We start from the raw sequence: 24,771 nt of genomic DNA on the forward strand, positions 1-24,771 counted from the left end.
ACCCTGATGCAACATCCCTGGGACAACACCGTGCAGGCTGACCCCAGTGCTCCCCCCCGTGTGCTGCGGCTATTTTAGGGGCAGGGGGGAAACTCAGGACTGAGGCTGGGTGGAGTGTTGAGGATGGGAGGGGTACAGGAAAAGAGTTGTGTGTGCGCACGCTCTCGTGTGTGTGTGTGTGTGTGTGTGTGTGTGTGTGTGTGTGTGTGTGTGTGTGTGTATATATAATCTCACTTAAGTTACATGTCCAAACACTTTATAGGCTGAAAGGTGTTTGATGTGTGTCGCAGTTGAGAAACTGCTCCAGTCTTTGTAAGACTGAGACAGAACATAAATCTGAGCATGTATGTTTATGTATACACTGGAACATAGTCTCTCCATTGAAGTGCGATCTGCATATAATAACATCCATCTAATCTGTCTAATAAAATATTCTCCCGAAGTACTCAAACTTGAATGTAAATAAAATGCTGTGCCTACACGCACCCTTACTCTTTCACCAATGCACAAGAGACCTCCCTGGACTGCCTCTGTTTGAAGAGGCAGAGGTGCTTGCAATTTCAGTTATTGATAGTTCAAGTTTAATAGCCTACTGCACACAGAACCATATAGTCGTACTCTACACCATGCTTTGGAGCAATTCAGGTTTGCCATTTATTACGCACCAGTCCAGCTTAAAACTGGCTTCAGCACTGCTGGAGGAGATGGTTAAAGCTTGTATGCATCTTAAACTGCTGAGAATCTTTAGATAGATGCCTTTAAGTCGACACCGGCCACAAAACATCTTTTCACAATACGCTACAGGCATGTGATAATGTAAATGCTTCTGTACAGCATTAACATCCATACATTAACCTAACTTTACCCATTAGTATGGAATCAGTCTCATGACCCACACCAAAATGTCCTTGCAGTAATGTGTGTGCATCTGCATGCAAGTACCTGAGCCTCCTCTTGGCCAGGCTTTTGGAGCAGATCCTCTCCATGCTGCTCTGCAAGTTGAGGAGCGCAGTGATGGCCTGCTTCAGACACTCTTTATCCTCCTCATCCTCACTCTTCTCCTCCAGTTGCTGTAAGTCACAGAACAGAGGGTGTGAAATAAGGAAAGGAAACCAAAGAAAAATGAAAAGAAGGGAAAGAAATGGAAAAGAGAGAAAAAAGACACATTAAAGAAAAAAGAAAAGCAAGAAAGTCGGAAATAATTTTATTCAAGGAAAAAAATTTATTAATTTGTGAAAAAAGAGGGGTATAAATGAAATAGTGTGGTGTACTGGTGAGCTGGGTGTGTGTAGGTGGGGGAGGGGGTCACTACAGGATAAAGATGCTGTAAGGCCTTCCTCATGAGCCAGATTAGGCCAGAACAGAACAAGCTTACTCCTTCTCTCTCTTTCGCTCACATTCGTCCTCACTACCGTTGCCTTATTAGAGGCCCAAGCAAAGTACATCCAGATCAAACAATACAGCAGCAAAGGACCTAAAATATGCAGCACTGTCAACATTTCAAGGAAGGCAAAAAGAAAGAAAAAAAAATTCAAAACATTAAAAAAAAAAAAAAAAAAAAATCTCCAAGTGGACATTAAAGCTTTAACCAACATACCAGCTCCACCCCTAAGCCGCCAAAACCTTCTCTATTCAGCAGCGTAAGCTGGGTACAGCGCATCCCAGTAGAATCCACCCGTATACACTATTCTGAGGCCAGTGTTAGCATTTTGTACACAATGGTTAGGATTTTGGTTTGGGCAGGCGACACTGGTCCCAAATCAGCAGAGCGGGGACTTTAGAAGAAGGGATTCAGAGAGGCATTTCAGAGAGAGATTTACATTCCTCTATGCCCTCCTGAAAAGAGGCTTACTGCCGCCGATCGAGCGCAAGGAATACTTCGCCAAAACAACGCTCTTTAAGGCACGTGGTGTGGCCCTCGTGACTCCTAGCAGAACTACTGAACCATATAGAAGATATGTAAAGGAATGCAGCAGCGTGCGGGGCAGGCAGGGTTAAGCTGGGCTTCATTCCTGCAAACACAGATTTACCTTACAGAGACCTTCTACCTACTGATCCCATTCCTCCTATAACCACCCTGCTAGCAGACTGTGCTGTGCTTATGGCCAGCAGTGGTTGTATTGTACAGAATCATTCAAAAGAAGCCAGAGGATGGATAAAGTCCATCTTATTTAATACTGGAAAACAAATACTGAATGGTTTGTTTTAAAATTTAGTTTACATCATTTTTCACTTATCTGAGATGTAGCAAATCAGCAAAGACACGTCAGCTGTCCAAACTTTGCTTCTTTAGCTTTAAACTGAAGCTATGTGATATGAACAGACGCCAGACCCAAATCTTTTTCATAAAAATCCATTCCCCTTCTCTGCTGCTTAAAACCACATCCAGGTCTTCATTAAAAGTAATGCACACTTGTTGATGTGGATTAGAAGACAATATCACAAAAAATAAACAAAACTAAACCACATAGCTGAGCACTGTGGGCTGTAGGTTTGAGCGACTACTGTAGTCTAGTGTGGGTTTGGAATGCTAGTGTCTTAGTTCCGATGCTATATTACAGAAGCTAAATTTGGACATTAAACGCATCTTTGCTGACTCACTATATCTGAGGTGAGTAGAAAATGGATTTTTCACCCAACAATTCTTTTAAGAGTTGACTGCAAGACCAAAACCAGTATTACACACACACACACACACACACACACACACACACACACACACACACACACATCAGTGCAGATGCACTATATATTGTGACTATATATTATTACTCAATAAATGCAATTAGGGATGCACAGTGCTAAAAGAATCAAACCAGTATGGGCAGATAATTGCATTAAAAAAAAACAAAACAAAAAAAAAAAAAACTGGTCAATAAAATCAATATTGATGGTGGGCTACTCATCCAGGCAACAATGTCCTCACTACACCAATGAGAGCACTTAAGCAAGATCAACATCTTGTCTGATTTAGCTAAGTAAAATAAATCAGCAGTCAGTGTTCAGAGTTTTTTTTCTATTTCTTTTTTTTTTTTCCAAATTTCCCCCCCAATTTAGTTGTCTCCAATTCCCCGCGCTAGTTAGGACTCCCCCAATCACACGTTACTATCAACAGTACTACAAAGGCTAACACAGGCTTCCTCCGGGACCTGCGAAACCAGCTTCCTTTCGAACTGCCGCTCACACAGCATCATTGGACAGCTGAGTGCACTCAGAGGAAAGCGCCAATCGCCAGTTCTGTTACATCAGCTAACAAGACGCCTGCGTTGACTAGCATCGTGCTGAGTGATGGAGGGAGAAGGGGGGCCCATCCTACCCACCCAGAGAGAGCGAGGCTAATTGCGCCCTCTTGGACTCCAGGCTACAGATGACTGTAGCATTACCAGGGATCGAACTCGCGATCTCCTGGTGATAGGGCCAACGCTTAGACGGTTGCCCCACTCGGGAGCCCCGTGTTCAGAGTTTTAACTCATTTTCCGACCAATGCATGCTGAATTCTAGTTTTAAACGCAAAAAGTAAAATACATTATTTGTATCCATCAACCACAACATGACATTATTTACTGGTTACTGCTATCAGACTAAAAATTCTATTCCTATGCATCTGTACTTATACTGAGAAGAGAGAGACTCACCTTTAAGATTTCAAAGTGATGGAGGCAGTGGTAGACTGGGGTTAGGAGTAGCCGTGGTAACACATACTGCACTGCCTCTTTGAATCCTTCACATATAGACTAGACAGAGAAAGAAACAGAGAAAGGCAGTGAGAGGTTGTTTGAGTTTCTGTTTTTTGAGAGATGTGGGGATTTTAGTGTGCAGTCTGCAGTCAGTGTACTACTGTGTGCAGATAACCTGCACTGAAAACCTGAAACTTACTGTAACACCCAAAAAAAACAAGAACACACTGTTCTACACACACATCTCACATCTCAAGCCACTACATTTGTCTGAGGCAAATGCATGCTAATATAAGGCACACAGTTTACATGATGCTAATTTGTGGAGTATTCAAGCTTCCACTGCTCGTCAACTACAACTCCATTTCCAAAAAGGTTGGGATGCTGTGTGTAAATAAAAACAAAATCAATGATGTGCAAACCATTTAAGCCTTTGTACTAAAACAGTACAAAGATGTTGAAATATTGAAGCTGAAAAATGTAGTTTTTTTTTAAAATACATGCCCATTTTGAATTTAATGCCAACAATACGTTTCAAAAAAGTTGAGATGGGGAGCAACAAAAGGCTAGTGAAGTTGTGTAATTCTGTGTAATGGTTGTCTGAGAACAGGTCAGTAAGGTGACTAGGTAGAAAAAAAAAAAAAAGCATCCTTGTGAATCTGAGTCTTTCAGAAGTAAAGATGAGGAGGGGTTCACCACTCTGTGAAAGACTGCACCATCAAATAGTGCAACAATTCAAGAATAACCTTCCTAAACATAAAACATAAAAGAACGTTTGCTTTTCATCGTCTACAGTACATAATAACATTAAAAGATTCAGAGAATCTAGAAAAAATTTCTGTATGCAATGGACAAGGCCAAAATTCTATATTTGCTGGCCATGATTTTTGGGCCCTCAATAGGGACTGTATTAAAAACAGACATGATTCTGTAGTGGAAGTCACTGCACGGGCTCAGAAACACTTCTGTGAAAACAGTTCGTCTCTACATCCACAAATGCAAGTTAAAACTCAAAAACACAGAGAAAAAAAGTGTCCTGAGGTCCGACGATTCAACATTTGAAATTCTTTTTGTAAATTATGGACACGGTGTCCTCCGGGCCAAAGATACAGAGGTGCATTAGTGCACATGGTATGGGTGACTTGCACATCTGTGAAGGCACCATTAATGCTGAACAATAAATACATGTTTTGGCAACATATACTGCCATCCAGAGGAAGGCCTTGTTTATTTCAGCAAGACAATGTAAAACCACATTCTACACATACTACAACAGCATTGCTCTATATTAAAAGAATCCAGGTGTTAAACTGACCTGCCTGTAGTCCAGACCTGTCAGCCATCAAAACATTTGGCACACCATGAAATGACAAATATGGCAAAGGAGACCCTGAACTGTTAAACTGCTAAAATCCTTTATCATACAACACTGGGAAAACATTTCACTTTCAAAACTACATCTATTGGTCTCCTCAGTTCCCAAACGCTTAGATAGTGTTGTTAAAAGTTGATGCAGCACAGTGGTAAACATTGCCCATATGGAACATGTTGTTGGCATCAAATTCAATGGGCATATATTTTTCAAAAAGCAATAACATTTCTCAGTTTCAACATTTGATATGTTGTCTTTATACTACTTTCAACTTTTTTGGAAATAGGGTTGTGATATCAACCTCAGCTTCAACACAAAATCAAACGAAAAAGAATGTCTCAGCTCATCTGGGACAAAGGAAAATTGTGTTAATTTGCTTTTCACCAATCCTTTGCTTGAATTTACTTATATTCAGCTCCATACTGGATCGCACATTGTTAATTGGGAGTAAAATGCAGTGACTCCACTGTGATACGAACAACCATGAAAAGGAGGGCCCTAACACAAGGCAGTCCTTTGTAAATAAGTAGCTGCATGTTCATATGTACATGTTTGCGTGACTGTGTGTAAGACAACTCATGATCCCTGACCTGTAGATAGAAGGCTGCTCCAGGCTTGGACAGCTGACTGAGGAAGTGGTCATGGAAGCCTGTTCGCAGGATGTCCTGAGCGTACGTCTCGTAAGGGTCAAAGGCCAGCTCCTGAAAATGACCCCCCGACTTGAAAGTTAACAATGCACCCGCCTCACACCCTGCCATGACCCTGAGCTAATGACAGACCTAATAACTAATAACTCAAAGCAAAAACACGTTAATATCTCTTCCCCTGCACAATGCACTATAAGCAGCGTAGCTACACATATTTTCCTCAACTAAGTGTAATCAAGCACAAACGGACTCAAATTCAAATTGAATTCAAATCAGACCTCAGCCAAGTCCTCAAAGCAGCTGCCCACTAGCGGGTGAGGGCTCCCCTCATCTGTCATTTCCACTGTGTCCTCAATCAGCCCCAGGAGCTTCAGGGTCACTTCATGGATGTCTACTATACGACTGAAGATGTTCTCCACATCCTGTAGAGGGCAGCAAATGAAAGCAAGAGACAGAGACAAACATAGACAGAGAGACAGAGCAAGAGAGCGAGAGAGAGAGTGAGAGAGAAAGAAATTTTACCACAGAACTATAAGTGCACAGCACTGAACAAAAGTCCTTTACATTTCAGTCACTGAAGATTTTCACACAAAAAACAAAAGTTGCACTTTTGACCATTTACAGCCAAAATGTTAAAAAGAAAAACAGGCACACAAACAAGCTTTTACCCCCAAAAAACTCAATAGGTCTACAACAAAGAGTAAAAATCTAACAAAGACTGAACATTTCACAGACAATATTACCGTTAAACTTACAAAGAGTAAGTGAAAATACTGTTTCCTCTGCTCTCCTGCACTGCCCAGCGCAAACACATTTCGCAACTTGAGCAAAATTTTATTTACTGTTGGTTTGGTGGTATTGTACACTGTCATTTAATAGTAAGTGTGTGCTTTTCCCCAATAATTTGTGTTTTTTCAAGTTTCTTTTAAAAAATACAAATTAAAAACATAATTTTTTCCCATATGTGTTCTATATTTCTTGTCACCCATTGCCAAAAAGGTATATGAAATCAAGACACTGGTAGTATGATGGCTCATACTGAAGGGCTCATTGACTTTAAACATGCCACTGTCATAAGATGACACCTTTGCCACCATCCATCCATCCATCCATCCATCCATCCATCCATCCATTTTCTAAGCCGCTTCTCCGTCAGGGTCGCGGGTGCCACCAGCCAGTCTGTGAAATTTCTACCCTGCTAGATCTGCTCCAATCAACTACGAGGGCTATGAATGTGAAGTGGAAGTGTCTAGGAGCAGCAATTGCTCAGCCACAAAGCGGTAGACACAGAGAGGAGCCGCAGAGTGCTAAAACACTTAGCTTGTAAAAATCATCTGCTGCATCAGTCACTAAAAACTTCCAAAGTGCTTCTGAAAGCCAACATCAGCACAAAACTGGGCGAGTGGAGTTGAAACACACTCCAAGAATAAAGGAGGCTGTTGAGGCTGTTGAGGCTGTTATGGCCTAAGCGCTGGGGGGGATCAATTCCATATTAAAGCACTTGGTTTAAGAATGGGATGTCCAACATATATGTGTGCTGGTCAGGTGTCCACATGCTTTTGGACATATAGTGTATGCTAGTGTTTTTCCAATTGCTTGCACCCCCCAAATAAACAGCTTAAAATATAATTTCCTCAGGTGTTAAGACATCTGTACAATATGGTGTCTACGCACAAAATACTCATGTAGGCGAATGAATAACAGCATCCCGTTTGTGTGCTCACTCTCCTGACTATGACAAAGTGAGTGTGATGCGAAATGCCAGACTCACGTGGTGAGAGAACAGCATGGTGTTGGTGGCGAAGGGCTCGCGAAAAACTTTGATGATGAGATTGAGGTCTCTCAGGTACTGCCGCACCTCCGCCATGAAAGCCTTGACCAAGTCGTAGTAAGTCTGCTCTTCGGACGCTGAGGGCTCCTCGTCCATTAAGGGAAACCCACTGATGTCCTCCTCGTCCTGGTGGAACATGTCCATCAAGACCTGTAACCATAGAAACAAAGAAGAGTGATAAAACTGAGAGGCACAAAGGCATCTACAGCACTGAAAGCTGTATTTACTCAGAAAGGAGCGAGGTATTTACTCCAACAATCACACTACATGGTCCAAACGTAGCCAAAGCGATTTGTCCGTTACCTTATCGGCGCACATGGCCACGCTGATGTCCTGCTGCGAGATTTCATAGTGCCGTATGTTTCGTACATAATTTCCAGCCAACTTTAAGATGTCCGCTGAAATGTATTCTAACACTGCCACGATGTACACGGACACCTGATGGTCAATTTTATAGCCTAGTACCTCCTGTCACACAGAACAAAAACAACACAGAGGTCAGTGAGAGTGCAGGGTAAAAACAGATTCATTATCTCAAAAGAACGAGATGACGTGATTAGATGTGAAACCTCTCACACTGTATTTCATAAGTGATATTATGTTGAAAAACAACATGATCAAAAACAGATCAGCTGGGGCAAAAGCAATCCCCTCCACGCAGCCACATTCTTTCCCTGACGTGTACTTGGCAACAAGAAATGAAAAAGGTTTCAAAATACCAGCTTACAGGATTTGTGCTTAGTCACCAGGATATTACAGTTCAGACACAGCCCCCTCTTGTGGCAAACTAGTGTAGTGCTGGGAAAGTCCCAAACCAACAGTTAAAGGTCAGTTTTGTTACAGAGGTCAAGCACGAAGAATGTAGAGCTATCTCCTGTTAGCTGATAAAGAACTGAGTGGAAGGGAAGAGAAAAGCAAGTAACATGTAAGTAAAAGTTACTGTGAAATTTCCTCTTTAAATTCTATCACAAAATATATATATATATATATATATATATATATATATATATATATATATATATATATATATATATATATAAAAATACACACAAAATATAAAAATGGGATACTAGTATTGCTACATATCGAAAGTGTTTGATATGGCATAGTTAAGCACTAGCATGCATTATTTTTCAGTTATTTACATTCATCGTAATTGGCAGCATTCATTAAATCGTTTTTTGGAGCGATTAGAGGGCTCATTTGCATATTGCTATAGTACTGTGCAAACGTCACAGCAACCACCATTTCATGTCCAGTCAAAATGGCCTTTATGTACTTTTTTTTTTTAGCATTAGGGGGAAAAAAAAGCAGTAAACATCAACAGAACATTATGCAAAAGCCTCAACAACTGTCATATCAAATTCTTCAGTATTTTCTGTGTCTTATTTTCGAAGAAATATGCAGGGATGATCTATCCTGAAACTCTGGAACTTATGTGATGTGTACTGTTAACTATGCATTTCTTCCTGTAGTGTAGTAGAACGTTCACTGACAGTTGACTGCAATATTAATAATGTAATTAACGGTGTCTTTTTGTTCACTGCATGCAAATATTACAGTACTAAAGTGAACAAATTGGCTGACATTCTTGCTTCCTAGCTGTTGATGCTTACAATATCTTCACTGACACAGATCAAGCTCAGATAAATAAACATTACTCACTTCTGCCCTCTACAGCTACGTTCACATTACCAGGTTGAAGTGGCACAAATCCGATTTTTTGCCCTGACGTGATTCAGATCTGATGTTTTCAGGACTGTGTGCACACGCAAATCTGATCTTTTCAAATCCGACCTAAGCCACTTGCATACAGTATGTGGACCTAGATTGGATACGTATCTGATTTGTGGCCATGCAACCGTGATATGCTTCTCAGATCGGAATTTATGTGCTTTTTTACCCACTGCGCATGTGCCATCATTCAGCGTTGCCATGGCAACAGCACCGAACAGAAGTTAAAGCCTGTAACGGTGGAAGAAACATAATAATGAAGCTGAGAGTGTTCAGAGTTAATTATTTTCTCAGCAAAGCTCGTTCTGTGCATCAGTTTGTTTGTTGATGATGCAAGTGATTCTTTCATGTGACGTTACTGAGTAGGATGTGCACGTGCAGGTCATTTCAGGATGCTGGTTGGCTCACACCAATGACGGATTTGAACGAGAGTGAACCATCATGTCAGAGAGATTGGATTTGAGCGAAAAATCAGATTTGAGCAATGAGGCTTGTAATGTGAATGTAGCATAAAGGTATTAACAGAATCAAATAAACAAACATTAAGCACTGCCTCCCTCTAAAGGTGTTGTAGCACCAGTGAGACAACTTCTGTTCTCATAAGTCCCATGACATATATCTCTAACAACTGTGCAAAGTAACTGTGATCAGCTCAAATAGTGAGGCGATGACCTAACAATTGTGACAAGCGTACATCTGATTGGCATGATGATTCTTTCATTACTGCGTTTGACCAATTAGGGTTCTGCATTATTTCAGGCTCTAACCACACGTTAGAGTGTGGCTCAGCACGATTGGTACCCTAGCGAGAAGGGTAACCAAACTTAGCACAGGTACGCAGGAATAGTATGTTTTACTTGGCAGTGGATATATGGCAACAAAATGCATTATGAAGGGTTCACATCAGAACTGTGCAATAGTGCATTTCCCAGTGGAAAAACACCTCTACTCTAGCAAAGTAAAGGTGACAATGAATGTGGAGATCTAATGTTTTGAGTTTTAGTATGATGAATACAAAGCCATGAGTGGCAGCACCTTGAGAAGTGGGTGAATTTTATCCACAGGCAAAGCTAAAGGGTTCCGTCTCTTCCTCTTCTCAATGGCCGCCTGGGCGTCCGCAATGGCCCACTTATCGATGGGGTGAGGAAAACTCTTCTGTACGCGCTCCTGGGGAGACCAGAGAGAGAAAGTGAGGCAGGTGGAGAGAGGAAAAGAGAGATTTATTCATTTTCGCATCTTCTGAAATATTACAGTGGCTGAACAGTCATGCTGTATAACTGCAATCCTAACTGCTGTATAACTCTCAATTAAAAGTCACAAATTTACTTGAACCTTTATCTACACCTGAAGAAACCTACTGTGCAGACTCAAAAGCTTGAGTTAATCTTCCTTGGTTTGATTGTACCAATCCATCTACACAAAGAGGCATACTCATACGCATTCCAACTGATGTGCACAATAACAGATGAATGAAATTCACTATGAGAGAGAGATGTGAGAGAAAGAGAACAGGGAAGAGAAAAACTAGAGAGGTGAACAAGGGGGTGGATACAGGATACAAGTTGCTCGGGGCATATGGGAGGTGTAAATGAGCTATAAAATCAAAACACAGTTACAAAAAAAAAAATTGTGGCAGTGTTACCATGTGACATCACCACAAATAAAGCACCTTTCAATCTCACACGAGCCATCTGTGTGCAAAAAATGAAATCAGAAAACATACAAAAGCAAAAAGAGTTGAAAATGGGTTAGTGAGAAACAGTCGCATAAACAAACCAGTGCTGTGAACTGACAGGAGTCGTCGTGATAGAAAAAAAAAAAACAATCTGTATCGTAGGTATGGAACGGTGTATGAAACCTTAATAAAACTTGTAATCCACATAAAATAATTATCTATTACAACTTATTTATTTTCAACTGATTCCTATAAATAACCAAAGGAGAGCAGAATCCAAAGGAGACTGGCCAGCTAGAAAGCTACTTTCATCCAGTCTTATCTTAAGATGACCTGACCTGACCTGACATGACATTTCTAGCTCTCATGTCAGCAAATTATCTTCTGCTTTTTCCATTTTCTGGGGAAATCTGTAGTGACTTTGTGAGTACCTGACTCATTAGCCACAATGAAATTGGTAGGCCTAGGTGATAAAACTATCACTAATTATTAAATTAGTCTTTTAAAATAAAGATAACTAGAGTAAAGGAGCAGGAGAGAAAAGTCTAGCCATTCTAGCCATTTTTAAATTTGAACCTGTGGAAAGTAAAAAAAGACGATGAGTTTGAGGAAAAAAAGGCCAAATATCTACAATCACAGAAGCCAATTTACTTCCTGAAAGGGGAATATCACTGATTTTTAAAAATTCAAAACTTATTCAGATCATTTTAAATACAATTAACAGCTAAAATAAAATGATGAATGCTTGGATGCACGCAGTTGACATGATATCTGAGGTGGCATCATGGCTGTCAGATAGGCTACGAGCATTGCTGTGAAAATGTTATGGAAACAGAGTTTGGTTGTCACAGACTGTGTGTGTTGCTCAACAGTTGTCACGGAGACAGCGTGGGGATTGGGGAGTCAGTGCTTACCGCCACATCCTGCACAGTGCGGGGCTGGGCCTGGCAGAGCATGCTCAGTAGCAGCAGAATCAGCTCCTCAATGTACTGCAGAGCCTCCTCCTGAGACGCAAGGTTAGGGTGTACCTGGTTTAGCACCTGCAAAGACACACACACACACACACACACACACACACACACACACACACAGAGAGAGATAATTAAAACCACACAAGCACCACTACAATGCTCAAAAATATCACAGTAGTTCTTCTTTGCTACACTCTTTCACTCACTGAGGTTCAGAGGTTGACATGCATTGGGAACATCATACAAGTGTCTGGTCCTATGGCATATGACTGTGCTGGTTATACTGCCTGGACTAATTTGAATGCATGCACCTCAAGCAATTAACCAAGTACTAGAGTACCAGTTCACATCTTTTGTGTATAAGGAGAGCAAGAAAGAAAACAGCAGTTTTCCTTATCAATTTCCTGGCTGTTACCGAGTGCATTTTCAAGTACTCAATAATCCGATCATAATCAGATTTCTGCAGTCATCTGATTATTCAATGGTCATGGAAACACCACACTCTGATCTAGAAATTCGATATAGAGAGCTGGATTTTAGCTCAGTAATCAGATTTCTCAGAGCATATAAACTCTTACTCAGATTTCTTTCAGATTTCTCAGTCCGCACATGCTTGACAAATATTCAAATATTCCTTATTTTCTAGATGATGCATGTCCATATTTTCAGGTAAAGTGGCAGGATGTGTGTGTGTTTTTTTTAAAGCCACAGCATGTTTGATTTTGAGTTTACGTTATGTTTGTCACATCTTCTATGAGTTTATTGGCTGGCTGTAAAGCAGAAATCTGATTACTGTCTGAGTCATGTAGACGTGGAGTTTCTCCATTATCTTATTACTCAAGTGCATATAAACATGTTGCTCAGATAATTGCAGAAAATCTGACTTTTTCAGTAATCAGACTATTAAGTGCCTGTAAATGCACTCATTGATAATTATCAAAAACTCAGTGCCAGTCCTAACAAACCATTTAGCAAAACGCAGCAGGTAAACAATGAAGAACTCAATAATTAACTTTGTTAACTAATTAACAGGTTTACCCATTTGTATGTGGTGACAAGAACATAGAATAAACCTTTGCATGCAAAAGTTTGTGAAGTTCATGCAAACACATCTGGAGTCACCAGCTTTCTAAAGTGAGAAGTGTTTCTCCTGGGTCTGTTATTGCTTGAAAAGCTGTACCGAAAACCTCCTGCCCCTACAGGTCAAACAACGGGTGGATAGCATGTCAGTCAAATTGCCCTTTCCTATCAAAGTAGGCAATTCTACGCCACATTAAGGGATAAAACACACCAGACTCTCTAATTAGGCTTGAACCAACTGACAACAGTATCTGGAATCGGCCACAGACTGCAAAGCCTCTTAAGCTGGACATTTTAAATGCCAGAAAAATGCACCATCTGTGGCTTTAATCTGCACACAAAAGAAATCAAGTATGTTCTAATCCATTTCTTTTAACATGCAGTCCATGACATCGTCATATATTGGTCCTGATTCACTGCCTTGCTTTAGAACATTCTATAGCAGCGTGAGGCAGGCCTGCATGCTAAAGCCATGCTGCAACCTTCCACACACAATCTTTTTCCTCATGTTGGCTTAACCAACGGCATGGCTCCATCAAAGCTGCTAAACAGCAAAATACAATTATATTTATCCTAGCCCTATAACAGTAACAGTAGCCTACAGGGAAACAGTATTATTTAAGCAGTGATTTGAAGGCTTTTTATGTGTGATTTTACCAAACCAGATTAGAACAAAGTTAGCTTAGCAAGTTTCTACCAAGAAACACAAGCATATCTATACTCTCATTTAGGCAGGCCTCTCTGTGGCTGGAGAAAGGTGCTGCGAAAGGTGCTGCAGCACCTTTCTTCTAAGTACTCCGGAAACAAACAAACAAACAAATAAATAAATAACACACTGTCCTTTCCTTGTTTGGAAAGCAGCTCTTGCTTGCTTGCAACCATGTGCCCCCCACGTCACTATCCTCAACGTGCGATGGCTATGGGGCATGATCGGACGATGGTATTCTGCACATGATCTCACAAGCCCATCTCCAACAATATGCAGAAGTCTGGCTTGGGAGACTGAGATTATGCAGAAGTTGGTGTGATGTAATAATGTGTAGAGAGTCAGATGACACCACAGCTCATATGTATGTGGCATGATGAAATTTTAGTTTCACATCTTTAACTGCCCATGTTCTCAGGGTCAGATGAGAAGCTTTGAGAAGCACTCTTTGCTTTGGGAACTTGTGTTGAAAGCGTTGAACTCGTCTCCACCCCGACGCTGCTGCTGCCCTCAGCTCAGCCTTCATCACGCAAAGTAAAGCTTCATGTGCAGCATCTCACCACCTCTCTCTCTCTCTCTCAATTTGCCAAGGCCTCCTGTCACAGCATGACTAAGCAAGCTTCCAGTGTCTCTATCCTCCTTCTCTCTTTTCAACATATCACTCTTTCTCCGCTCACCTTGGCTTGCCTGCAGACAGTGCAACATTAAAGATGGAAGGAGTGTGAGAGATGGATCAAGAGAGAGAACGTGGACATAAATTAATGTTGATTTTCATTGCAATAGTTTTCCTTGATAATGACGATAAGCTCCAGACTAATGCCCTCCTATCGTCCCAGGGACAATAACAAAGAAATGTTTAAACCATTTTTGAACACTTCAGAAATCAACTTGTGTGCAAATACTAAATATTAAATGTCTGAAAAACCCATGCCCACCATAAATACAGTAAATGTTTAATCATAAAGTGTTTTATTTCGCTATTAAAGTGCCATTTTCCATCAAATTTCTTCTGCAAGCTAATGCCAATCTCCATTAGTCTGAAGATGTGAATTTCTATGTAATATTAGCTTCAAGCCGTTGACATTTTTAGGCATCCTCAATCATAAACAATCAAAGCACAAAAAAAGACATTTTAAGTAAAAAATTTCTTTTACAGTTACAGTTTTACAGTCTTATAATCTTTGAGTACAGTACTACAGACTAGTCAGGTGCTTGGTGTGTTCAGCGATGTTAGCCAATGTTGTCTGATCGAGCCTAATCGTTTAACCCTTTCAGATCCAAATTATTTTCCAGGAGACAACGATCCTGCTTATTTTATTCTAGAGGCTACAGCTAATTATGACAAATCAAATATTAATTATAATAGTTTATAATTACTGTTTACTACCTGTTTATGATGCCCATTGCAATGGGCACTGGTTCTGAAGAGCAGCGACACTCCAGTATTACTATATATTAATTTATAAGGGCATTAATTAGAGAGTATTAAAGAGTTATTATAGATTTGCTTTGCATTTCAAGAATGCTGTTCATTACAAGGAACAAAGTGATCCTTTACTATAAAACATCACATATTTAGTTACAGAGCTTTTGCTGAAGAAAATATGTAAACAAAGATCGCAATTTTCTTGGCTCTGGTCCTCTCTTTATTAATGCTGGACAGTAAACAAGCCAGACAGGAATAATAATAGGAAAACAACAGGAAATATGGATCCTTGGCCAAATCAAGCCTAACCCCTTTTTCTGGTGCAACCTGTTTAGATTTAATCATTCTTAAGCCTGAACTTAGTAAACACTTACGTTACAACTAGCCTTCGTCTGAACTTACGTCCAGCTGGGGCAACTGGACGCTGGCTTCAGGTAGACTAAACTGCTCGAGGTCTCGGCAATGGTCATGTCTCAGCTCAGCTTGCCTGCATCCATATACTGAAAAGCCAAGCTTTGTTCATGATGTGCACCTTTTCAACACTGTCAGCGACTCATAGTTCACATTAGTTTTATATAAACATCGCATAAATATACGTGTATAATTTTAAGTTTTTGAGCCCCTTTTCGTGAGCTCCATTTTTCAATGCCATTAACTATTAAACATCACTGAAAGTATTTATTTATGTTTAATCTGTTTACTATCTTAAAGACAACTAAAATGTGTAAGTTACTATTTTATAGCATATATTGTTTTATGTACATTGTGAGTACGAGTTGCATTCTTGTAAATGTTCACACTACAATTCCTAATTTTTATGGTAAATGAATATCAGCCCCAAATATCAGTTATCTTTATCTCTGAATACTAAAAATCACCATCAGCCCTGAAGAAAAAAAAAAAAAAAAAAAAAAAAAAACACACAACAACTCCTACTGGACATCAAATTGGTGCACATACCTGTAACACAAAACACGAATTGCCTGACCGACTATGTTTGGGTTAGCCTCTTGTTCTCCAGGGTATATTTTGGTTTGTATAAGGCAAATTATTCAGCATCTGCATGAAATAAATGTACATTTTTATTTTATTTATTTCTTATTTTAAAACCTCACCTCATATCAATAGACATTGTGTTTCATGATCTACACATATTGCTATATGCTTACAATTTACTGCTGAAAGCCAAAAATTTTACAGAGTTTATCACTGAAGAGACGCCATTTGTTTATAATTTGTAGCCCAGATTTGTGATATAATGGGTCGACTTTCAGTAGACAAAAAAAAATAATTTATATTATATATAAATAACTAATTATATATAATTTATTACTTTTATTACAAGGGTTTAAATTTACATTTGGGGCAGTCATGGGCTGGAGGTTAGGGAACCAGCCTCGTGACCGGAAGGTTGCCGGTTTGATCCAGAACCAACAGCACATGACTGAGGTGTCCTTGAGCAAGACACCTAACCCCCAACTGCTCCACAGGCGCTGCGGATTGGGCTGCCCACCACTCCGGGCAAGTGTGCTCACTACCCCCAAGTGTGTGTGCTCACTAGAGTGTATGTGGTGTTTCACTTCATGGATGGGTTAAATGTGGAGGTGAAATTTCCCCATTGTGGGACTAATAAGGGTCACTTAAGTTTAATGTTACATCACCCATCTATCTGACTAGAAAGAAGACAGTTACAGCTCTCATACCACACCCACCTTTTGAATGTAGCTTATGAAATATGAAAGTTATGAAGAATATGATGAAAAGCATTTTGGAACCACCGGTGGTCTCAAGGAGTTCAAGTGGGAAATCTAAACTATAACTTCAATTGGAGCAATAATACAGTCATCAGCGTTTCTACCCAAGCTTCAACGCACAGCCCGTCACAGTACGACTACAAGGCCACTACCGTGGGAGTTTCTCACACTGGAACACACTCAACAAATGGTTTTGTGTCTACGGTTTTCAGAGAAGGTCACCTATCGCCATCATCAGCCCACTTCTTCTATTCATCCTCCCATTGGGATTCAAGCCTGCTGCAACTGAGTGAGTTTGAGTTGGTGTGCATGAGAGACAGCTAGTGTGAAAGCAGTGGGGGTGTGCAGATGTGGGGGGGGGGGGGGGTGAGATGACATTAGCCTGCCTCTATTTAATAAGGCACAAAAACAGATATTTATATGAAGGGGGAAAAAAAAAAAAAAAAAAAAAAAAAAAAAAAAAAAAAAAAAAAAAAAAAAAAATCACTGCATGCAAGGCTACAGACACACAAGGAGGCATTTCAGCATCAGCTGCCTAACACACAGCCTGCAAGACACGTCACATGCTCTCAAAGTTCAAACTTAACTCTCAGTGCATGTTAAACCGCCATGACTACCGAAAAGACCCAGTTATTTGATTAAAGCAACTCTTCAATGAATCATGCAATGATTAGCTGGCAGTTTGCATGGTGATGTATATTTTAATTTCTTCAGCTACTGAGGGACACCCACTTACTCGCAGTATTTTTTTTTTTTTTTTTTTAAACACAATGCATTTTCCTAGTTTGACTCTTCAAGCTATTTGTAGTAACCCAGGGTGAAGCCCAGCTGCTTGCATGATAGGCCTGTATGGCAAATCATATTTTTTCATTATCAAATTACCTCATAACGCATGCACAGGTCAGGAAAATCACTCCATCCACTTAATTCCTAGCCTGTAAAAACGCATCGAACATTAGAATTGTTCTCAAATCCATTAGTGTTGTAAGTGTGCAAGGCAGTGATAAGATTGTTTGAATTCATTTTTGTGAATAATATATATTTCATTTGCATGGCCTTTACAGGAAAAGCTTAAGACTCTCAGCATTTCAGCACACACAAAAAAAGTTAGTACTTGTACAGTAGTTTTGCATTAAATTGTGCAAAAGTGCATTCACTTATACATAATTTGACCAGAGGCACCCAAACCTTTGCACACAACTCTATACATGGTACATGATATATACACTCAATGGGTGGAACATGCAGCCACTGCTGCTCTCGCTGCTTACATAGCTATAAAAAAAAAAAACACATTCCAAAAAGAAAATATATTTCTATTTTTCTTTTCTTTCTTTCAAATTTGAGCAAACAAGACTAATATGATTATAATTAACTACATAAAACAATGCGATTCATCCCACGTCATGGGAGGAAAAATAAAAAATAAATCACAATATCTCCATACAACAAGGTATAAATGCTTAATAACTTAAGGGTAGAAGGATAAAACAGAAAACAAAATGTTACTCTGATTGCTCAATTAATCCTTAAAACAGTTAAAGTTCCAGTGGACAGTGTTACTGTCAGTTGCCAGCTGTGTTTACCAGCATGTCCGTCACTCACTCTAAGTAAGAATTCCCGCTTACTTGGCCATTGGGTAACTGTTGCTGGGGAAGTCCCCCACAGAATCATCTGACAGAAAGCAATCAAGACAAATGTTATTTCACCTATGAGGCCACATAGTCTCACTTAACAAGCTGAATGAAGTAGGCCTACATAATCATGTAACAGCACACTGGCCCAGGGATTCTGGCTTCTGCAATTAGCCAACGGGAAAAAGGCAGGAATCCACGCAGCAATAAAAATAACACCTCAGAGTCGAGCGCTCTTCTGCAGCTTTTATTGAAGAGTACTACGACCAAACCTTAAATCTTTTCATATTATATTTTTTCTGATTTGATTCATTGCAGCCCCCCCAACACACTGGTACAGCAATATTATTTACAAAGAGTAAATGGTATTTCCCCTAATGGGGAATAGCATTTTTTCTATATTTCTGTATAATTTATTGAAGTGTCAGCAAAGTCACAAACTGCTTTAATATGAAAAGGATTTCCTTACAATGGTGGTAATAAGAATCTGAGATCACAATATCTCCAACACAAATACAAGCACTTCATATACTATACTATGCAAAAGAACCAGCGAACCTATAAACCCCAAGTCCAAAAAGGCTGGGACAGAAGGTAAAATTCAAATTTATTTTACACATATTTAAAGTAGTTAAAAACAGCACAAAGTAGAGATATTTACCATTTTACCTTATTAGCTTTACTGTTTTTTGTAAATATACACTCATTTCAAATGTAATGAATGCAACACATTCCAAAAAAGTTAGGATGGGGCAATGTAAGACTGGAAAATTTGTGAAATTATCAAAAACACTTGGTTTGGAGGGTTCATGAAAGGCTCATTTGCAACTTTGCCTATGTGAGCAAACAGACCAACAGTTTATAAACAATATTTCTGAACACATGATCGCCATAAACATAGAGATTTCACCGTCTATAGTCCATACCACTGGCAAAACATTCAGAGAATCCAGGGAGAAATCTGTGTGCATGAAGCGCTAGGCTGAAAAAACAATACCAAATGCCCATGATCTCTGGCCCCTCAGCATTAAAAACAGACATGCTTCTGTAATGAATAAAACCACATCAGCTCGGAAATACTTTGGACATCCCTTGTCAGTAAACACAGTTCATTGCTGCATCTACAAATGCAACTTAAAATTGTACTATGCATAGTGAAAGTCATATATCAACAACATCCATAAACACTGCTGACTTCTCTGGGCTAAAGCTCATCTGAGAATCATCTGACAGAAACTCAAAGTGGATATGTGTGCTGTGGTCTGACCTTTCAAATTCTTTTTGGAAATCATCAATGCTGTGTTCTTAATGCCAAACAAGAAAAGGACCAATTTGACTATCACTAATCATTTGTCATGGCATGGGGGTGTGTTGGTGCTAATGGCATAGGTAAATCTGTGAAGACACCATTAATGCTGAAGGGTACATATGCAATTTGGAGCAAGATATGCTGCCATCTAGATGACATCTTTTTCAGGGATATCCCTAATTGTTTAAGCAAGATCATGTCGAGGCACATTCTGCACTTTTTGTAAAAGCATGGCTTTGTAGCAAGAAACTACAGGTGCTAGACTGGCCTACCTACTGCCCAGGCCTGTCTGCCTTTGAAAATGTGTGGTATGTTATGTAGCACAACATACAACATTGAAGACTCTGGACTGTTGAGCAGCTGAAGTGCTATATTAAGCAAAAATAGCAATAAATTCCACTTTCACAACTACAGCAATTGTTTTCCTCAGTTCCCAAATGAATACTGAAAGAAAAGATGATAACACAGTGGTAAATATGTTCCTATCCAACTCTTGGAACATGTTAAATTTAGAAGAAAAGCACATATACATAAAACACTAAAGTTATTACTTATTAGTCACAACATTGTTTTTTTTAATATATATTTTTCATCTGTAATGTTGATAGTAAAGTAGTGGTGAGTCTGAAAAAATGCATTTTCTTTGGGGACTAACAACAACTAACACCCTGTGTGTACCTCTAAGTTATGAATGTACTTACATACATCCATTATAGGTTAAAATTTGCCTAAAACATTGTCATTAGGCAATATACATAACTTTCATGCAATAACTCTCTGTGAGGTAGCCTTGAGAAGCATTAAACACTGTGGACGTGTGGTTCCTATCACCACCACTGTAAACAACTCTGACTCAGCCAGTTCCTCTAGAACAGAGCATTTGACATCAAACCACTCTGAATGACCATCCACATCTTGATGATTTAAATATGGGGAAATTATAAAAAAATCAGAGGAATCCCCCTTTAATTAAACTAGTGTGCATGAACATGAGATGATTAAAAACAGGCTTACACCACATGTAAATGAGCTAAAGCAGTGATGCGTATCTATATATAGCACCTCTAGGACGGGTGGGGGGGAAACCAAGCAAAACTTGGTTTCTGAGGTCTGGTGTAGAACAACAATTCTCAACTCCTTGCACCTCAAATATGGCTCAAAATAGTTTGCGGCTTTCAATACTCTGTAAACAATTGCCACACTTGCAGAGTAACGCAGCTGTGAGTCAATAGTTACTAAAAAAAATATATTGCTGTTGTTGGACGAAACACTCGTATCTCCAAAATGACAACTTTAAAAGTAAAAATATGCCAAAAACTGAAAAATGTCAAAATTTGAGATAGAAGGTTTTCTTCCGACAACAGCAATATATTTATCAATTTCAGTTAGTGTTATTTTAATTTATGACAATTATACAGTATTAAGATGAAATATTTGGAAATCAAAACTCTGACAGTATGTTACGACTTTGACATGTAGATGCCACCTGGGGGGGGAGGGGGGGGGGGGGGGGGGGGGAGTATGAAATTGTTAGCTACATTAGCTTTGCAGCTCCAAATTTTATCTGTTTATTTACTTACTTAACTATACAACACTGCCCAATTTACAGTCAGGAAACATCTGTCAAAAGATAAGGGCATCCAGCAAAGTTTCCTCTATAATGTCAATGAGCTGGCTAAAGTTTGTCAATGTCAGAGGTCTTCAATCCTGGACCCTGAATCCAGTTTCCAGCCCTGGATTTTGTAATCACTGGTAGGTGTGGAACTAGGTGACAGCAGTTCAATTAACTACAAACAATTACAAAATCCAGGATTGGAGCTTTGATTGAGCGTCCAGTTCTGATGACATCTGCATGATGCTTAAAAACCTCTCTAGTCTGAGCGTGATACGAGGCCTGTCTTTCGTGGCAGTGGTGTCAGCCTCTCTAACCGCTGCAAGTGGGCGTGGTGGCAAGGCGCTGGGTTCCTGCATGCTAGGATAACCCGAAACTATGTGAGGAATTCCATTCTCAGGAACCACAGCCAACGTTGGCCTGCATGCAGCTACATGCTAGCACAACACAGCGCTGAAGGCAGCATGAGGCAGATAGCTTAGCATGACGCTGCTCTAATGCAGGCTACACCTACTGAAGTCATCAGCGCTGAGGCGAGTGAGAGTAGTGTAGGTTAGTAGGACAAGTGGCAGAAGGACAGATATGTAGTGGGTGCGACTGGAGTGGATTATAGAGGAGAAATACTGATTGCTCAATCATTTTGTGATCCTTTACAGCACTAAAGCAGGAAAGTTGCTGCACTGCTGGTTCAGTTAAGTGAAAATGTACATTATGGGCAAACAGAATGAAGGTTCTGCCCCCTGTTATGTATCCACAAGACTTCCACACACACACCATGAGACAGCAACTGTTACTAGATACTGAATTACTACATAATAATACCTAAATAAAGAGATAAAGATTCACAGACATTATGCACAACATTGATCTAGGCATTATTACAAGATACCCAAGAGACCACAACAGAAAAACGAGTAACTTGAACACAAACTTCTTAAAAGAAAAGAAAAAGCTAAATTAACTAACCACACAAAATGGGCAAAGTTTTGGCAGCATTCACAACGCCACAAAAAATCCCAAGTATTTCAACGGGTGTCTAAAGTAAACAAGACTGAAAGCCTGCTGTGGTTGTGCCGCATAGCAGGAGTAAAGGGAGGACTGCCAGGCGAGTGTTGCAACCCTGACAGCACGGTGCCTTTTAGAGCATGTGGGCTTTCTCCAGCTCCCCATGCCAGCACATTCCCAGCCAGTGGAGCAGTGTTTGAAACATGCAAGTCAACGCCAAAATCGACAGGCTGAAATGAGGGTGTATCCCTGAGTTTTGCTTATTTGGAGCACGGTGGGGTAAGAAAGAGACAGCGTCTCCATCTGAAGTCTTCCATAACCCGCGTGTGTTGACATGACCAAGGACATATTTCACAAAACAGGATTTCTCACTTAGCCAAATACTTAGCCCAGATAAAATGAGGTCTGCCTAAAAAGAGAGCAAAGAGAGGTTTCTGAATGTGACAATTCCAATACAGAAAAAAAAAATATTTATTTGGATTGCCCAAGAAAGAAGAAAAAAAATAAAATAAATAATGTGTTGCTGATACACTCCTCGGACTCTTCTGAGAGTCTCTCGTTCAGTACTTTTTTCCGCTTCCAGCACTGATACCCATACCTGATCATTAAGTATCGCCCAATACCAATACCTAAACTTACTGGCTTATAAGTCCTGATATTTATAGAATTCCACTTTTTTAATATTTCAGTTTTTCTTGGTCTTCCTACTGAGCCTCAGTTTCATGTGATTAACACAGTAAATAACTGGCATCACATCAAACCTGAAAAAGTGCACTGTTACACCCCCTAGACGTTCCTACTCAACAGTCCTAACCCTTGGAGTAATCCTGCTGTGAAAGACTCGACCGATCTAAGAAAGCTTCAGACATTCAAGCTCACTTGGGAGAGAGAAGGACTTTTCGAAAAGTGATTGTGAAGGTTGTTTCTTTCAGCTGTTATGTGAGAAACAGAAAAGAAAAAAAAAAAAAAAAAAAAAAACAGTCTGAAGAGCAAAATAAAAACAGCAAGATTGAGACTGACTTCTTCCAACTGCACCCAACATCTGGTTTTACCCCTTTTTCTTTGCCATTTCCCAGTTGCACCATTTCTGATCTCCATAAACTGGCCAGATGAGGTGGAGATGGCTTAGACCCCATGTCTACCACTTCATTCCTGGCATTCCTGTGGCACCTCAGTACTTGCAGGACTCCACAATAATGCAGAGCAGGAGCCTGACTGGGTGTGATTTCACACTCCACTACAACACCATCATTCCTCCAAGTCTTACAGACCGTTTCAAAATGATGGATTAACAGGGTCCATAGTCCTAAAGTAAACTACATGCACTGTGTGCTGTGTCTTCTGCCTGGTGTATAGAATACTTACTTAGCCCAATTTCAAAAGAGAAATTTGATTTTGATTAGGCCTCTTTTTCATAACAGGCAACAAACAATAAGGCAACATTCACATTACAAGCTTCAATACTCAATGCTGTTTGATTCCCTCCTTTAGACCTGATCTTTCTAGCTGAATGTTAAGTTAGTTAAGTGACTCTTATTAATCCCACAATGGGGAACTTTTGACCCATCCATGCAGTGAAACACCACATGCATACTATTGAATGCACACACTCGGGGGGGGGGGGGGGGGGGGGGGGGGAAGCAGTGGGCAGCCCTATCCATGGTACACAGGGTAGGTGCCTCGCTCAAGGGCACTTCAGTCATGTCGGCTCAGGGGATAGTCACAAAGCTGGTTCCCCAACTTCCAGCCCATGACTGACTCATTATTACAAGTGACTCAAGTCTGTCGTTAATGTAAATGAACCTGTGTCCAGAAATGACCCGCACATGATGATCTATAACAAACAAACTAACCAGCAGATCAAGCCTTTGGCACGAATACATTTGACTCTGATCAGCTTTCAGCTATTCATTGCTACAGGAAGATGGAGGTAAAAAAAAAAGGGCCATATGCTTTTGCATCATTTACTGGCACTAACTTCAGGTTAGGTCTAGCTAAACCATGGCACACATTCACAGAGAAAAATAACATGAATTCCTATCTGAACGTTCTCATGAAGGCTACACAGCCACGAATCAAATATGTATCAGATCTAGCATCTAGCTGAACAACAAGCTAGGAGGGCGAAGGCAAACAGGTTTAGTCCGAGACCTGTGAATCTCCACCACATCTTTTCGAACTGCCGCTCATGCAACGTCATTCAACAGCTGAAAGCGCCAATCGCCAGACCTGTTACGTCAGCTAACAGACGCCTGCACTGAGTGGCATCATGCTAAGTGATGGGGAAAGAAGGGGATGGGGGGGCCATCCTACCCACCCAGAGAGAGCGAGGCCAATT

General features: G+C 40.1%; 1 protein-coding gene across 2 annotated transcripts in view; it reads right to left on the reverse strand.

Annotated features, from left to right (window-relative positions):
- Window positions 1-24,771, reverse strand: part of sos1 (son of sevenless homolog 1 (Drosophila)) — a 55,088-nt gene that overhangs the window by 25,269 nt on the left and 5,048 nt on the right. For both annotated transcript variants that reach the window (XM_017712032.2, XM_017712033.2), the window contains exons 2-9: window positions 11,851-11,976; window positions 10,297-10,428; window positions 7,831-7,995; window positions 7,468-7,677; window positions 5,975-6,118; window positions 5,640-5,750; window positions 3,636-3,734; window positions 943-1,070 (exon numbers count right to left, since the gene is read on the reverse strand). In XM_017712032.2, coding sequence (XP_017567521.1) covers window positions 943-1,070; window positions 3,636-3,734; window positions 5,640-5,750; window positions 5,975-6,118; window positions 7,468-7,677; window positions 7,831-7,995; window positions 10,297-10,428; window positions 11,851-11,976 — 1,115 coding nt within the window. The remainder of the gene's footprint in view (window positions 1-942; window positions 1,071-3,635; window positions 3,735-5,639; window positions 5,751-5,974; window positions 6,119-7,467; window positions 7,678-7,830; window positions 7,996-10,296; window positions 10,429-11,850; window positions 11,977-24,771) is intronic.

This window comes from Pygocentrus nattereri, chromosome 15 (assembly GCF_015220715.1).
Source record: "Pygocentrus nattereri isolate fPygNat1 chromosome 15, fPygNat1.pri, whole genome shotgun sequence".
NCBI classification, from domain to species: domain Eukaryota; kingdom Metazoa; phylum Chordata; class Actinopteri; order Characiformes; family Serrasalmidae; genus Pygocentrus; species Pygocentrus nattereri.